General features: G+C 52.6%; 1 protein-coding gene across 1 annotated transcript; it reads right to left on the reverse strand.

Moving 5' to 3' along the window:
* GYS1 (glycogen synthase 1) lies at nucleotides 234-16,999 on the reverse strand. Its single transcript, XM_018062746.1, has 16 exons — nucleotides 16,642-16,999; nucleotides 15,024-15,205; nucleotides 12,346-12,537; nucleotides 11,123-11,308; nucleotides 10,736-10,880; nucleotides 9,791-9,908; nucleotides 9,328-9,448; nucleotides 8,932-9,038; nucleotides 6,806-6,865; nucleotides 6,637-6,715; nucleotides 4,978-5,091; nucleotides 4,531-4,657; nucleotides 2,772-2,867; nucleotides 2,420-2,583; nucleotides 1,899-1,979; nucleotides 234-1,726 (listed from the first exon to the last, which is right to left on the reverse strand). Exons 1-16 carry the CDS (start codon nucleotides 16,757-16,759, stop codon nucleotides 1,406-1,408), a joined length of 2,211 nt encoding a protein of 736 aa, XP_017918235.1. The 5' UTR covers nucleotides 16,760-16,999; the 3' UTR covers nucleotides 234-1,405.

Raw genomic sequence — 17,001 nt, forward strand, 5'->3', positions numbered from 1 at the left:
GCCAAAGAGCTTGAGGCAACTTTGCCACTTAAAGTTGAGTCTAAAACAAGAGAGGTGCCTTTGAAATAACAGTGGAATCCAATGGCAAGCCAAATCTCTAAGACAGAGTGAGACAAGGGAACGGGGACCCAGCCGTGGGCAGGGGGAGGAATAGGAATAAAGAAGAGCGGGGGAAGAGGAGGGCGGGGCCAGAATTCAGGTCCACCAAGCCCTCATGTCAGACTAGACCTGAGATTCTTAAATATAGATGTATTTTTTTCATCTCTGGACACACTTCAATCACACCCCTTCTGCCTTCCCCTCCCAACTGCAAACCAAGTGCAGCAGACACAGCACAGCACACATGAGGGGCCCCTCTCTTTCACCAAAGCTGGGGGCAGGGCACAGCTTGGGGATGGAAGAACCTCGAGGTGAGGTAAATATGGAGGTTCTAGAATCCAGTGGCTGAGTTCTAGACCAGGGGGATGGGACCAGGATGCAGCACGAGGAGGGGTTCTAGAATCAGCAGCTGGGACCCAGAACCCAGTGGTTTCATGGTGCGTCTAGCGGTTGAGGGTTGTTTGGGGGAGGGTGCAGGAGAAGACAGCCAGTGGTCCTCAGCAGAGGGATTCCCTGGAAGCCACAGGAGTCTAGAGATATGAGGGAATTCAGATTCAGGGAAGGAGGAGTAGGGTCTGGTCCAGAAAAGGCCAGAAAAGCATCTAGACCAAGACAGTGTTCTCCAGTAGGAATGAGAAGCCAAGTGGTTCTGCCCCCACTTGCTTGGCCAAAGTGCAGAGAAAGAAGGGAGTTGGGGTGGAGGGATCCTCCAGGCAGAGTTGGACACCCCAGGGAAGGCTCCCTCAGAGTAAACAGGACTGCACTGGCCTGGAGCCCGAGTTCTGGAGTTGAAATAGAGAACCTGCACTCAGTTAAGTCCCTGAAAGGGTGCCAGCTCTGGACTTGATTGTCTCATTAGCAGGGATGCCACATGGTTTCCAGTGCTCCGTGGCGTCCTGGCCAGGCCTGCACGTGGCAGACTCTGTTTGCTGTAGAATTAGTAAGTGCAAGGGATTGTAGGAGCCCCAGCATAAAAGGCAACAGAGCAGGTTTGTGAAAACCTCTGGCACCACAATAGGGCAACGGCAGATCCCTGGCCTCTGGGACGACCTGGGGGGTAACTCCAGGGCACAAGAAAGGCACAGTGTTGTGGATACTGGAGTGTTGGGGATTCCAAGAGCGGGGCTAGAGGGGCTGGAGTATATGGCGGAGGAGGCGGGGTTGTGGACCCCACAGAGGGTTGAAGATCTGGAGTGAAGTTCTGAGACAGCGCCATTCCACATCCATTCTCTGGATAAAGGAGGCAGGGTTGGAGGGGGCGGGGCGGGGGGGGCCCCCCGGGATGGGATAGTGTGAGGTTGGGGATTTAGTTGCGTTCCTCGCCCAGGGAGCTGGCGGGGCTAAGGGGTTCGCTGGGGGTGCTGACTGAGCTGGAGGGCGCCGTGTCCACCGACCCGCGCTTGCTCCCGGTGGAAGAGGTGCAGGAGGCGCGGCGCGGCCACTCGGGCGCGCGGATATTGCGCCGGTCCTTGGCGGCCTCCTCGTCCTCGTCGTAGCGTTCGCCATCTTCATCCGGTGGTAAGTCCCGGGGTTCCTCCTCATCCTCGCTCTGGTGCGGGCTGGAGTGTCGCGACAGCGAGGGTGATGGTGGCACTGAGGCTGGCCGTGGGTAGCGGTAGCCCTGGGTCTGTATACGGAGGTGTGGGCACAAACCGCAGAGTGATCAGAGGCTCCTTACAGCCAGCCTGGGAGTCCAACGTCCCTGAGGCCTTGCGACTCCAGGAGGGACACCCCACCTCACCCCCAAACCCCCTTTCTAGCTCCTGGCCCCACCAGAGGGACCTTCTGGATCCACTTACCGCGTCAGCCTCGTGAGGCTCGTAGGTGAAGTATTCTGGAAAGGCCTTGGCCAGCGCCATGTGGCGCGCTGACATGTAGTACTTGTTGGAGGGAAAGAAGCGGGGTGGGCATCAGGGGGCAGGAGCAGACCCTGGCCCCCGAGATTTGGTGGCTGGGTGAGTCCTGGCTACACCTTCAATCAGATAAGCACACTCCCGGCAATTTCCAGTTGGCCTCTAGGCCAATCACGTCTGAGGCCCCACCCCTTATGTAGATAAGCAGGGCTGTGAATGGACAGTCTCTGAGCCACACCCACTAAGAGGGTTGGGATTCTCCAATCAGGTACATCTTTGGCCACACCCTTATGCAAATAGAAAACTTCCAACCCAGGTATCTTCTGGACGTTAGTTCCTTAAAGGGACAGCAAGTGTTACAAAAAAGAGAGCGTGCCCTTTGTGTCCCCTTTCGAGGCTTGGGGAATCAGTCACCCAAAACCGGAAGTGATTGATTCACCGGCAGAGGACAGGGAGGGGAGTTATACCCGGCCTAGGTATTTCCAGTCCAGAAGATCAGAGAGGCGCTCCGTTCGGTTCCGCTGGATAATGCGCTGCCTTCGGCTCTGCTGGCAGAAACTGTAGAGGAAGGAGGTGAGCTGCGAGCAGGAATCATCCAAGCTGCGGAATCGCCGGTCCAGAATGTAGATACCTGTCGGGGCCAGGATGGGGGTCTCAGAGAACAGACTGAAACCTTCATTCTTTCTGGGACTCTGCGAGGACCAGGAGGCCTCCCTCCCACTGGGGCTAAGGAGTCCACTCCCTCCTTTTAGTGGCTCCAGAGTCCACGCCCCTCTTTCCCAGTATTCAAGAATTTCGGTTCTCAGTCCAGACGCTGACCGTAAGCTGAGGGGTCTGCGATGTGTTCCTCCATGAAGCAGCCGAATCCGGAGAGGTTGGTGGAGACACTGGGGATACCCATTACCGTGCACTCAGCTGCGGGAAGGTGTGAGAAAGGTCTGCTTACTTTCCGTCTTTACAGTATTGTTTTGCTGCTGCTGCTGCTAAGTCGCTTCAGTAGTGTCCGACCCTGTGCGACCCCATAGACGGCAGCCCACCAGGCTCCGCCATCCCTGGGATTCTCCAGGCAAGAACACTGGAGTGGGTTGCCATTTCCTTCTCCAATGTATGAAAGTGAAAAGTGAAAGTGAAGTCGCTCAGTCATGTCCAACTCTTAGCGACCCCATGGAATGCAGCCCACCAGGCTCCTCCGTCCATGGGATTTTCCAGGCAAGAGTACTGGAGTGGGGTGCCATTGCCTCGTCTTAAATCCCAATAAAAGCTTCAATGGCGCCCTCTACTGGAGCCTTTAACAAGTGCCGGGTGCTGTGCTGAGCAAATCAGAGGCCAGAAAAATCAAGCTGTGCATTAGCCCACGAGTGACAGTCCCCATTTCTTAGAGGGGACGCTAAGAGGTCCAGAAAAGGGAATTCACTTTCCCAAGGGCTCAGGGTAAGAAAAAGTCTATAACTGGGCAATAAGGATGCTAATTTATTGAGCCCGGTACTCTGGGCCAGTGTGGACCATTTTAATGAATCCTTAAAGCCTGTAAGATACTTTGCTGGGCCAGGTTACACTGTTTTGGTTTTCATAGCTTCATAGACTGTTTTGTTGCTTTTTGTTTGTTTTGTTCTTTTGCTTTTTTTTGGCCACACTGTGCGGAATGTGGGATCTTCGTTCCTCAACCAGAGATGGAACCCGTGCCCCCTACATAGGAAGCCAGGACCTCAATCACTGGACCCCCACAGAAGCCCCCATAGTCTGTTTTGATAGGAGGTAAGATAAGATCTCTCATTATTACTAACCCTGTGTGCAGAGCACCTTCTATACCTCATTTACTACCTTAAAATAATGCTGAGAAATGCTTCAAGGAGTTTATTATACATCCTATGTAAGTGTTTCTAAAAATATCTGTAAGCTGCAAAAGTAGGCACTACATATGACAAGGCTTATTTAAAAAAAAAAAAATAGAGGCTAGAGGTAGCACTTTTAGCTCAGTGGGTAAAGAATCTGCCTGCAATGGAGGAGACCTGGGTTCAATTCCTTAGTTGGGAAGATCTCCTGAAGAAGGAAATGGCAACCCACTGCAGTATTCTTGCCTGGGGAATCCCATGGACAAAGGAGCCTGGAAGGCTATAGTCCATGGAGTCGGACACACCTTAGTGACTAAACCACCACCACCATGGGAAAAATAGGGTTGGGGCTGGTCACATCGTTTTAACTGTGGATGAAAACGAAACTGGCAAGTTTCCTAATCATCACATAAGCACTGTTTAAAAGATTTGTCAAATTACTCATCACTGAAGAAATACTACAGCAAATGTGGTATTTATTTTGCCTTAAAAACATATGAAAGTAGCTGGATTGTTAGCAAACTGTGCATTTAAGCTGTTGCTGTTTGTGGAAACCGAACAGTAGCAAACAGAGAAATCACGTGTGAACTCTGACATCAGCCCTCTAGTTACTCATCACGTGAGCTGCTATGTCACAGAAACACACGAACAGACTGTTCCCATTGTTCCTCTTTTGCAAGGGTGGAGCTTGGAGCTCAGGGAGGGTGAGTCCCTTGGCTCAGGATCATGCCAGATGCTGAACTCACCTGGTGTGTAGCCCCAAGGCTCATAGTAGGAGGGGAAGACCCCAAGGTGGCAGCCACGGACAAATTCCTCATAGTCCACAGGGAGCAGAGGGCTCGTAGAGGACAGGAACTCCGGGTGGAAAATCACCTGGCAGTGGAAAACAAGGGCTCAGCCTGAGCACCTTATTTAGCTCCTCCCTGGGTGGAGGGAGCTCCCAGGGTGCTCCCTGGGTGGCTCAGAGAGGACGCAAGACTTGACCCAAGCCACACAAGTCAGTGTCAGGACAAAGATAGGAATCCAAGGCTGTCTGCCCCGGAAGCAAAGGTTCTTTCTAAACAATGCAGTCCTTTCATAAACTAGGGGAGATAGGGAACATGAGGGCCAGGCTCCATCCCCCATATCACAGCCCTTCCTCCTAAACCACTCCCCCCAACTTTGCTCAACCCCACCCTGGCCAGTGCGCTCACCTTGACTCTGTCAGCACTACTATTGAAGAGGCCGATTCGGCGGATGGTTGTCAAGATGGGGTCTGAGGAGTCATCCAGCATATTGTGGGTGCACACAGGAGGGAAAGATTGCCGCTGTAGGGGTCACAAGGTGGGGTGTGGGGTCAGGCAAGGGCCAGAGGGCTCCCTCCTTCCCCATGAGCCATGCTGATCCTGGGGATCTAAGGGAACCACAATTCTCACCAGGTTGTGGAGCAACAAACCCAGAAGATTACCAGGAGTGGTAGATTTCCTACTTGGCTCTATCTGTAAAGGTTTTCATTTCCCTTTAACCACCATGAGCTGAAAAGAAACTATAATCTTCAGCTGTCTTTGAGCCAGAGCCAGGGTTAACATGCCTCACAGAATACAGGGAATTGTAGCTAAACTTGTTCTGTACTCTGGATTGTCACCAAAGAAACCCAAAGGGATTGTAACTCCCAGCAATTGATGGGGGCAGAGACTGTGCCTTTCAGGGGCTGCTTGCTGGGAGTTACAGTTTTCTTATGAAAATCCTGGATCTCCTCTCCACCTCCACTGTCAAAAACCCACTCTCAAAAGAAACCACAGTTCCCATGAGTCACTAGAGGAAGACAGAGCTAGTGCGATAGCAGTCCCAGGGACTGCTGGGATGTATAGTTCTTTGCAGCTGGTCCCATCATTCCTCTCATTAAAAAATCTACTCATCTTCCGTTTACTGACTCCAGGAGCCCAGGAAACTACAACTCCCAGCAGCCTCATGGCAGAAACATCCTCAGTGAGACCAACTGCCTTAGGAACTTTTGGAAATTATAGTTTGGCCAAAAACAGGTCACATCTTATTTGAGCAACTTGGCTGTCTTGGTTTCCATTCCCCAGATAATGGATCACCAACACTGACCACAGATACCAAAAACCCGATTCCAGAGACGAAAAGAACTCTAATTCCCAGAAGTCTCTGGGGGTAGGGAGAGTCAAGGTAGCAAAAAGCCCCAGGGGCTGCTGGGAGTTGTAGTTCTCATTCTGTGGCTGCCAATTTTCTCTAAGGTTTCCCATCCCTCTAATTAACCCCAAGTATGTACAGAAGCTACAATGGGCTATCTGGGAACTTAGAAACAACCAGTGGGAGAAGAAACACCAACTGCTGAGAATTTTCAATGTTCTTCAAGGAGTGTTTCAGCTGACCCCAGTCTACCCCCAGAGGACCAACAAAACTACCACTCCCAGCAGCCTCTGGGGGAAGAGATAGAAGTAGCATGCAGCAAAGCCCAAGTCAGCAGGGAGTTGTAGTTCTCCTTCTGTGGTGACCTTCACAAAGAATCTGACACAACTGAGCAACTAACACTTTCATTATTGACTTTAGTCTAAGGTCCCTTCTACCTTTTGTTCATGGATTCCCCAAGGACTCAAAGGAACTACAACTCCCAGCAGCCTCTGTGGCAGAATAAGCTGTGGGAAAGCAGGCTACCCTAAAGGCTTCTGGGAATTGAAGTTATACCTGTCAGCTCACACCCTTCTGACTTCAAAATTGATTCCTGGAATAAGGGCTTGGCGATAAAGCAGAACTCCCAGCCATCTCTGGGGTCAGAGCTAACATGGCAGTCTGCCTCAGGGGCTGCTGCTGGGAATCGCCATCTCTCAACTCAGGAGTCCAAACCATACCTGCGTGGCAAAGATGGCTCTCTTCATCATAGTGAAGTCCTCCTTGTCCAGCATCTTGTTCATGTCTGGGAGGCTTCCCCTGTAAGGCGAGCAGGGGGATGCATCTGGGCATGGGTGACGAGAGGGTTTAGAGCCCAGGAGGATGCAGGGCTGAGGGCAGGGCACTCACACCAGCAAGGATTCGTAAAGCTTCCTCCCAAACTTTTCCTTCACTGTGTTGGCTGTATCCCTGGAGGAAGCAGAGCGACAACATTACATAGAGACCAGCTGCCATTCACTGTTAGGCTTCTGGGGCAGCTGGGAAGTTGAGGTCTGAGCAGAGGGAAGCCCTGGGGATTTCTGGGCTGGAGGATGGGGACTCGGGGAATCAGGTCCTAGAAGGCTTGGCTTCCTTGTGCCTTGCATGAGCTGTGTGACCAGGGACAGATGGCCTTCCCTCTCTGACTTCGGTGACTCATCTGTCAGATGGGGATAAAAATAGAAGCAACCTCAAAGGTTTGCAGTGCGAATTCAATGAGGTCATGACAAAAAATGCACAGTGTCCGGCACACAGTGAACCTTCCAGAAATGTCAGCTATTATTAGGATTTGTGCTAGCAATCCTAAGCCCCATTTTATTAAAAGGGAAAATTACGTTCTGAGAGGGGAGAATGTATGGACACAAGTAACGCTAGCCAAGTGCTACCCTACAATGTCATTGACATTCCTCTGTTCATGGTCCTCTCAGAGCTCTGGCTTCATTTTCTATCCCATCTCCCTAGGGCATTCTGCTCCATCCCTATTGGCTTCCTTGCTGTTTCTCAAACATGCCCCAGGGCCTTTGCACTTGCTGTTCCCTCTGCCTGAAATGCTGTTCCCCAGATATACACAATGCTCTCTCCCTCATTTCCTCTCTTGGTCTCTACTTGCTGGTACTTTCTCACTGTGACCTGTCAGGACAACCCCATCTCATATCCCAGTCCTGCCTTTTTTTTTTTTGGCTAGAGCACTTTCTATAGAACTTTCTAGAATGTGAACTTAATGAGGGCAGGGATTTTATCTTTCTGGTTCACAACTGTGTTCACAGTGCCTGGAACAGCACCTGGCACACAGTAGGAGCTCAAGGAATAGCCAGCCAATGACTAGTGAGTGGGTTTTACAGGTGAAGAAACTGAGGCTTGGACTTCCCTGATGGTCCAGTGGTTAAGAATCTGCGTGCCAATGGAGGGGACACAGGTTCAATCCCTGGTCTAGGAAGATCCCACATGCCCCAGGCAACTAACCTGTGCACCACAATTACTGACACCATGCTCGAGAGCCTGCGAGCCACAACTACTGAAGCCTGTGCACCCCAGAGTCCATGCTCTGCAACAGAGGAAGCCACTGCAACGCGATGCCTGCACACTTCAACTCAAGAGTAGCCCCAGCTCAACACGAGTAGAGAAAGCCCATGTGCAGCAACAAAGACCCAGGTGCAGCCAAAAATAAAATAATTAATTAAAAAGAAGCTGAGGCTTGTGCAACTAAGAGTTCACATGCTAAAGATCTGGTGTGCTGCAACTAAGACTCACGGCAGCCAAATAAATAATAAATATTAAAAGAAAAAAGAGGGCTTCCCTGATAGCTCAGTGGGTAAAGAATCTGCCTGCAATACAGGAGACCCAGGTTCAATTCCTGGGTCAGGAAGATCCCCTGGAGAAGGGAAAGGCTACCCACTCCAGTATTCTGGCCTGGAGAATTCCATGGACAGTCCATGGGGTCGCAAAAAGTCAGACACGACTGAGTGACTTTGACTCCCATGACAGTATATGGCACAATGCAGGGGACATGGGTTCAATCCTTGGTCCAGGAAGATTCCACATCCCACGGAGCAACTAAGCGGGAGCTCTATAACTACTGAGCCCACGCACCGAAACTAGAGAGTAACCCCTGCTCGTCACAAGTAGAGAAAGCCCATGCACAGCAATGAAGGCCCAGCACAGCCAAGAAAAGGAAGGAAGGAAGAGAGGAAGGTTTGAGATGCTGAGTGTTTGGCCTCAAGTTACAAAGCCAGAGTGGGACAGGGGCGTGAGCTGAACTCGCTGGTTGGATATCAGAGCCGTGGTCCTGCTATGTCACATTCACCCTGCCTGTGACTGCAACTTCATATGCCCTGGGGCTGGACACATCTGAAGCAAGTGACTCTGCTAGGAATCAGGCCAGGGATGGGTTGATCATGTTACAGATGACAAAACTGAGACCCCGGGAGAAACCGGGGACCCAAAGTACACAGATGGGAATGGGAGCCGCAGGAAATGCTGCGCCAAGGACTGCTGACCAAAGCTGCTTGCGCACGGCCTGGCCCTTAAGGGTTTCCACGTTGAAATTGTTGGTCCGAGCCGGCATGATGAAGAAGGCAACCACCGTCTGCTCGCTGCCATTCACCTGGGGCAGAGGAAAGGGAGGGCCTTGTGTGTGTGTGTGTATGTGTGTGTGAGTGAGGATCACATGGGAGAAGGCTGAGATACCCACCCTTTTCCACCCCTCAAGACCACTAGGACCTTGCCATGTCCCTTCCTGTCAAGAATATAGGACAGAGTTACCATCCCCACTGGGACTCTGATCTTCTTTCTGAGTCATCCCTACACTCCCATTTTATACATAGGTTTCCCTGCCCCCACCTTCCCAGGTCTCCATTCTCCTTCTCTTTGACCCCTTGCAGCCCAGGCCTTACTCTGAGCAGATAGTTGAGCCGGGCCAAGGCCTCCAGGAAGACGTCGGCCCCCTTGTTGGAGAACTCATAGCGGCCGGCAATAAAGAAGTACAAGGTCTTGTCCAAGTTGAAGTCTAGGTGCCTAAAGAAGCCACAACCCAGAGTGAAGCCAAGACCCTCACCCACACACCCCAGCCTCAAAACTACAAACCCCAGAAGCCACAGGGGCAAAGAACATCTTTGTTCTTAGGACATCTTAGGACATTCTTTGTCCTAAGAACATCTTAGGACACAGGCATCATGGGAACTCATCACGGGAACTGTGGTTCTCTTCTCCTTAGACAGGGATTTCCTTAAATACTCAGCCGTTGTGCTGGTGCTCAAGAACTCAAGAGACTGAGCCCTCAGTTCTCCCCTCTGTTGGCCCCAGGAGTCTGGGCTCCCAACCCCCTCCTCTTGAGACCTAAGTATCTGGCCTACATACCCATAAAAATGGCCCCGCACAAACTCCTGGATTCGAGCCTTGCTCTGAGCATGGAGGTTCTGGAACTCATGCATGGCAGAGAATTTCTTCACATTCAGTCCATTGGGGGTCACGATATCTGGGATTGGGGGAGAAGGTCCCACATTTCATTTCTTCATTTCTTCATTCAGATCAATGTAGCTGAATGAATAAATGAAGGAGAGACCCCTTTCCTTTCACAATGTCTTTGTTTCCATAGCGCCTCTGTGAGTTCCTGCGGTGACCCAATTGCCCTACCACTCAGACACCTTCTTTCGCAATACTGCTTGCTTATTTCAGAAGCCTAACCACAATTCCCATCAGCCCCTGAGAATGGCTAACTAAACAGGGAACAGATCAGCAACAAGGCTTCTGGGAGTTGTAGTTCTTTTGTTTCCCCCACGCTACCCTGAGCTGGGGGAATGAATCAATATCCCCATCCTGTTTCTCTACCTTCAAGCCTCTTTTACGGCCCCAACTGTTTGCTATTGTCATAGAAATTAAAGTGTGTCATTGAAAAACTATAACCCCCACCAGCTGCTGGGGTAAAATTCCAGGAATATAAGGAGCTGTCCAGCCAAAGGCCTTGCACCCACTGACAACAGATGCTCTAATTTGGAAAGAAGAATTGGTTCCAACACTGCTTTTCTCAAAAACAAAATCCAAGGAACCTCCTTCCTCTTTGTAAGACCAATATCTATATTAGTCAGTAAAAGAATTTTATCATTTCTGAAATTAAAGAAACTACACCTCCCATTAGTCTCTAGGGTTTACAGTCAGGCAGCGTCATATTCAGACCGGCAACCTATGGCCTTCTGGGAGTTGTAGTTCTTTGATCTTTACACCAAAAAAAAAAAAAAAAATGTTGGTACAGGCCTTGGCATAGACTACCTCGTTTACATCTACGGTCCCCAGCCTATTTCCTACCTGGTTTCCTTTTGAGTAGGTGCTGAGCCTCGATGGCGGTAATCTGGGACACAGTAGTGAAGACGTGAGCACAGTGGGCTGCGGCCCGCTCCATGCAGTAGCGGTGATAGATTTGCCTCTCACCTGCTTCTTTGTCCACGTTGAACTGGGCAGGCAGAAAGGGTGATCAGGTTAGAAGGACTGGGGAAAGACAGAAGGTCCGGTCTCCAGTGTCTTGGGGGAGACGGGGACTGAAAGCTGGACTCCTGGGTCTGAGGGTGGAAAGGACTGGGGATTTGGACTCCTGGGTCTCAGGAGAAGAGAGAACTTGATCCCCCTGGGCTTTGAAGACAGCTTTGGGCTGTCTTGTAACATTGGCAACCCCCATTTGCCATATTCCCAGCTCACATTCTCCAGGTTGTTGTAGAAGTCCACGGCCCCGGCACACAGGTATCGCCCCAGCAGCGTGGCGTGGGTGGTGAAGATGGTAGCCACGGGCAGCCGCCGGGCGCGGCACAGGCAGAGCCCGACGCCTGCTAGCCACTCGTGGAAGTGTGCAACCACATGTGGTTTCTCCTCACTCTGGGCCAGGAACTGTGGGGCAGTAGAGACAGGGCCGCTGTGTCTCCATGTATTTTGTGAAGACAACCAGTGATTCCCCCACATAGATGAGGAAGTAGGAGAGTGGTAAACCTACCCCCACTACTGCACAGAGTGGGTGGTGACCTACTGCAATCCCCATCAGACAAGGACCTCTCAATCCCTGAGGCCACTGGACTAGCTGACCTCAGCCCCAGAGGCTTATGGGAACTGTTTTTTTGACCAATCTTCTAAGTCCCAGCAGAGGTGAATTGGAAAGACCAAAGTTTTCCCCAGGTCATGAACACAATTCTTGGAGACCCTTTATGGCAGTCAAGAGTAGACCTGTACCCAACACTTGCTGAAGGACTACAACTCCCAGGATACCCTAGAAGCAGCCAGTTTATAAACTGTTTGTCCAAAGGTGTGGGGGAAAAAAAGCATCTTGAGTCTTTTAAAACCTAAAAGAGGGCCAGTAACGGGATTCCTGGTTCTCAGATAGGCTGGGGATTCCTAAACATCCGGGGCCCCATCTGAAAGCCAAGTCTAGCCCAATATCGGAGAAGGCAATGGCACCCCACTCCAGTACTCTTGCCTGGAGAATCCCAGGGACGGGGGAGCCTGGTGGGCTGCCGTCTATGGGGTCGCACAGAGTCGGACACAACTGAAGTGATTTAGCATAGCATAGCACAGCCCAGTATAGGATGAGAGAATTACAACTCCCAGAATTCCCTGGGGTGAGCCTTCCCATCAAGCCAGCCTCCTCTAGAGCTAGGAGCTTGGAATTTCCATATTTGGAAGACTGGAGTAGATGATCTGGAGTTGAGATTGGCTCTCTGAAGAAAGAAGAATCTAGGCCTCTGGATGTCCATGTTCCCAAAGATTAGATCTAATCCCTGGATTAAAGGACTACAATTCCCAGAATGCTCAGGCAGAAGAGACACCAACCACCCTCCGACCACCTGGCAACCCTCTGGCCAGGGACTGATGGCCGTTGTAATTTGGGACCTGGGGTCAAAAGGAGGGACACAGGCACTGACAGTGGGGCCTACCTCACCCAGGAACCAGGTGGTGAGGAAGCCGAAAAGGACGGCGTCGTTGGCCTCCCGGTCGTACCAGGGCACCCCGATGTTGCATGTGTCCCATAGCTCCCCCTTCCAGCGCTCCAGGGCCCAGGCTGAGGCCCCCACATCGAGGAGCACCACCAGGGGGCCCCCCTCGATCAGCCAGCGCCCGAAGTACACCTGCAGAGGGACCACAGGAAGGCTTAGGGTTGTGGGCACCTGTGTCTGGTCACAGCATCTGTGTTTCTCCCACCCCCAGGCGGACATCCGGGCTCACAGCCTGGGTTCTTCTACTTTCTTTTTCTTTATCTGCCAATTTTTCACCCATGACCTTATTTCTCCATTTGCTGTTAGTTATTCCTCCCACAATCTTTTCTCATCTCGGCTGTGGCACCTCTCCCCATTCCTTGCTTCTTTTCTTTCTTTTCAAATTTTTTGTTTATTTTTGCCACACTGCACAGCATGTGGGCTCTTAGTTCCTGATTAGGGATTGAACTTGTGCCCCCTGCGTGGGAAGTGTAGAGTCTCAACCACTGCACCACCAGGAAAGTCCCCCTTGCTTAGTTGCTATAACGGCTGTCGCCCTTCACTACTTATAACCCACACTGCCCATGTCCTGCCTCCGTGCCTTGTACTGCCTTGTTTATCCACCCTGCTAATCATTTCTCCAATCTTCCCTGGTGGCTCTGAGGTTAAAGCATCTGCCTCCAATGCGGGAGACCTGGGTTCGATCCCTGGGTCGGGAAGATCCCCTGGAGAAGGAAATGGTAACCCACTCCAGTATTCTTGCCTGGAGAATCCCATGGACGGAGAAGCCTGGTAGGCTATAGTCCACGGGGTCACAAAGAGTCGGACACAACTGAGTGACTTCACTTCCTTACTCACTTAATCATTTCTCCAACCCGCTGCCTTGTTTCTATGTCCGCTGCCACATTTCTCCCACCAGTCATCAAGCGGCTTTCTCCCATCAGCTTTCCTTTCTGTGGGTCACTGGCCACTGCTTTTACCCTTGTCGCTGCCTCGTTTCTGATTCTTTCACCTTATACATCACCTGCTTCCTCTTTCCCCTGCCCCCAGCCCATCTTATACTCTGCAGCCTCCTATCTAATACTGCCCACCCACTTTCCACACCTTGGGGGCTCCCACTGCTGTGTTTCCAAGCCTCCAGGTTGGATTTCTGCCCTCTGACATGTTTCTCTGATCTGTTGGCTTCCTCCAGATTCCTGTGGCCCAGCTTCTGGGCCTGCTGCCACACCTCCATCCGGCTGAGCCACCCTACTCCTCCCAACGTGGCTTTTCCCTCCCCCTCCCAGCTGTTGTCTGCCCTTTTGCTGGGGGGGCTATTCTTAGGCCCCCAGCACGTGGATAGCAGCTGCCCTGGGGGAGGGACTGGGCCGCCCTAGGGTTCCTTAGGGACACAGCCCCTCCTGATTGGACTCCAGACCCCATCCCAAACCAGAGGCGGTGAATGAATGAAGGCAAGCCTATACTTCTCCCTCCCTCCCAGAACCCAACCTTTCTGTGCCTCAGCCCTGCTGCCTTCGGGCCTAACCTCTGTTCTCATCCTCAGTGCTCACTAGGTGCCTGGCACTCTCCCCCTCCTCTTTCTTATTTTTTATTTTCCCCCTCCTCTTTTTAATTCCTGACTCCACTCATCTGAAACTCTGTCCCCTGGGTCTGCCTGCCTCTCTTCCTCAGTTACCCACCTTCCTCTCTCCTTCGAGACCCTTCTCTCTAGAACATCAGGCTACCTCTCTTCCCTATCTAGACTCTGTTTCCCTGTTGCTCTAACCACTGGGAAACCATCACTTTTGGGGACACTCAGCACGTCTCCATCGGCTCTCTTGTTTGTTTACCTGCCCACCTCACTCTGCAAGCTGTTTTAAGTAATAATGATGTGATAATAATAACCACGAAGATAATAGCTCACAGACATGCGAACTGCATGCCAGGACCTGGGTTGAAGACCTTTTATGAGCTATTTCATCCTCCCAAGAAATCTCTACGGTGGATGCTATCAGCAATGCTCATCAGTCAAGGTCACACAGGAGGAAGCAGAGAAGGTGAATTTTTTGTGTGTGAACTATTTTTAAAGTCTTTAGTGGATTTGTTCCAATATTGTTTCTGTTTTATGTTTTGTTTCTTTGGTAACCAAGGATGTGGGATCTTAGCTTCCTGACCAGGGATCAAATCCACAAACTTCTGCATTGGAAGGCAAAGTCTTAGTCACTGGATTGCCAGGCAAGTCCCCAGAGAAGATGAATTTGAACTTCAGGCTCCAGAACAACTGCTCTGACCTCCTGCCTCACCCCCACCCCACACCCACCACACACCCACCAGGTTTTATCTGTCCATCTAGCTCTTTTCCTCTCTCTGCATCTGAGGATCTTGGCCTCTTCCTCTTTAGGACCATCTTTCTGTCTGCCTTGTACCTGCTCTCTGTGTTCATTCACCAATGTCCTAGAGCCGGGGGTTCACCCACTCACTTCACAGAGTCCTGGATCTCTCTGAGTGTCTGTCAATCTTACCTCCTCTATGTCTGCCTGGGAAAGTACTGGGCCATCCTGAGTTTTTGTGTGGGCCTCCCTGTCTCCCCGGGACTGTCCACCCCCTGCTCTTCCTCCTTCCGCTGCCCCCACCCAGCGCTCGGCCGGGCCATGCCCCACCTTGCAGCCCTTGCTGTTCATGGAGTCCAGCGTCCTCTTCAGGGCCGGCGTCGGGGGTTCCAGCAGCTCCACCTGGGTCCTCACGCCCTGCTCCGTGTACGGTCCCACCAGGTAGTAGTTGTCGCCCCACTCATCCCCCGTCACCTTTGCCTTCGTCTGCAGCACTGTGTAGATGCCGCCCACTGTGGGCCCAAGTACATGAGGACAGGCCCCAGCTGAGAGCCACATACCTGGGGCCTGGGGAGGGGCGTGGGTGCACAGGAGCCACGGACCTCTGGCTCAGAGGGAAGAGGGAACTGGGAGCCCACACTTCAGGGTCACAGGGAGGAGGGGAGGGGGGCCAGATGGATGGTACTCCTGGGTCTATGGGAGGAGGGGGCTGGGGTCAGGACTTGGAGGGAGAAGAGGGTTCAGGCTGGACTTCTAAGAGAAGAGACGGGGGGCCTTGGCTCCCAGGTGTGACAGAGTTAGGGGCTGGGGCCGAGGAGGACAGAAGCTGACGAGGGTTATCAGGGTCCAGGGTCTTGAACTGCCAGCTTAAGGGAGCTGGGTTTAAACTCCAAGTCAGGCTCCAGGACACAATAAGGGAGAATCCTTCATGGCCTCATTTAGGTTCCCACCGTTGTCCCAAAGAAGCCAGAGCTGTCACCCCTCACCCAACAGGCACTCTGACGACCAGTCCCCCAGTTCTCTCTCCCCACGTGGGGACACAGGCACGCATGGCCCTGCCCCTCCCATGACTCCATTCCAGACTCCTTACCCCCTGGAGCCTGGACCCTGGCGACCCATGGCTTCGTGTCTGCAGAAACCCGCAGCCCCGCCACCCCCTGCCCCCGTTTCTCTCCCAAAACTCAGTAAAATCCCAGCTTCCTTCTTTCTGTGGAGCTGGACTGCCTCGCTCCTCGGTTTCCTGCCCCAGCCTTCTCCAAACCCAGAACATCAGGCGCTTTGGAGCCTGGGACCCAGAAATCCAGGCCCCCAGCCACTCCCACCCCAGGGCCCAGCCCCTGACCAACTTAGGACTTCCCAGTCTTCCCCCAATCCAGCGCGCATGTGTCTGAGGAGGCTCCTCTACTCCTCCGAATCCGGAGCTCAGGCACTCAGAACCCTGCCTTCCAGGCCCCAACGCTCTCTCACCCTAGGATCTAAGAATTAGGGTCTCCACCCTCCTCATATATTTACTCTCAAATGACCAGTTCCCCAAATTCTCCCACCATGATTCGTGCATCCCATCTCCAAGTGGGCTCTCTCTCAAATCCGGAGTTACATCCCAAGATCCTTCCCCACCTAGGGCCACAGTTCTGAAGTGCCAAACCCTTCCCCCCCACATCTCCTTCCCTGTCAAGGACCCAAGTCTCTGTGGTCTTTTTCATTTTAACGCCCTCTCCCCTAGGACCCAGGACCTGGGTTTCCAGGCTCCTTTCGTCTTATGCGACTCATCCCCTCCCTCCAGGGCCCAGGAGACAAACTCCAGCCCCTCTCCAAGGGCACAGGAGTCACAAGCTCCTTGCCCAGGACCCAGAATCATGCCATACAGCCTCGTTCGCTGTTACTCAATATTCGGGCCCTCATCCCCGCCTGCTCTTCTCGTCCGGGTCCCTCTGCTCGGTTTGCTCACCCTTGTTGGCCACCTCCCAGGCCACCTCGAAGAGCACTGTGTTCTCCAGGTCGAATTCATCCTCCCAGTCCTCCAGTCCTGGCAGGGAGGACATGGACAAAGTGCGGTTTAGAGGCATGGCCGACGCGGTCAGAGGCCTCCGGGGGGCCACCGGTGGGGGCCCCGGAGGTGTCGAAGGAATGCACTGGGCAGGGCGCCGGGCCAAGTAGCTGGTGCCCGACGGGAAGCTCGCACCGCCCTCGGCTTCCTATTGCACGACCGCACCCCCGCCCGGAGCGGTCAGACCTGGGCTGCAAAGCGGCCGCAGCGTCACTGAACCCCCTGGGACTCCTGCAGTGAAACCTTGCGGCCACCAGGAGG

The sequence above is a fragment of the Capra hircus genome, chromosome 18 (assembly GCF_001704415.2).
Source record: "Capra hircus breed San Clemente chromosome 18, ASM170441v1, whole genome shotgun sequence".
NCBI classification, from domain to species: Eukaryota; Metazoa; Chordata; class Mammalia; order Artiodactyla; family Bovidae; genus Capra; species Capra hircus.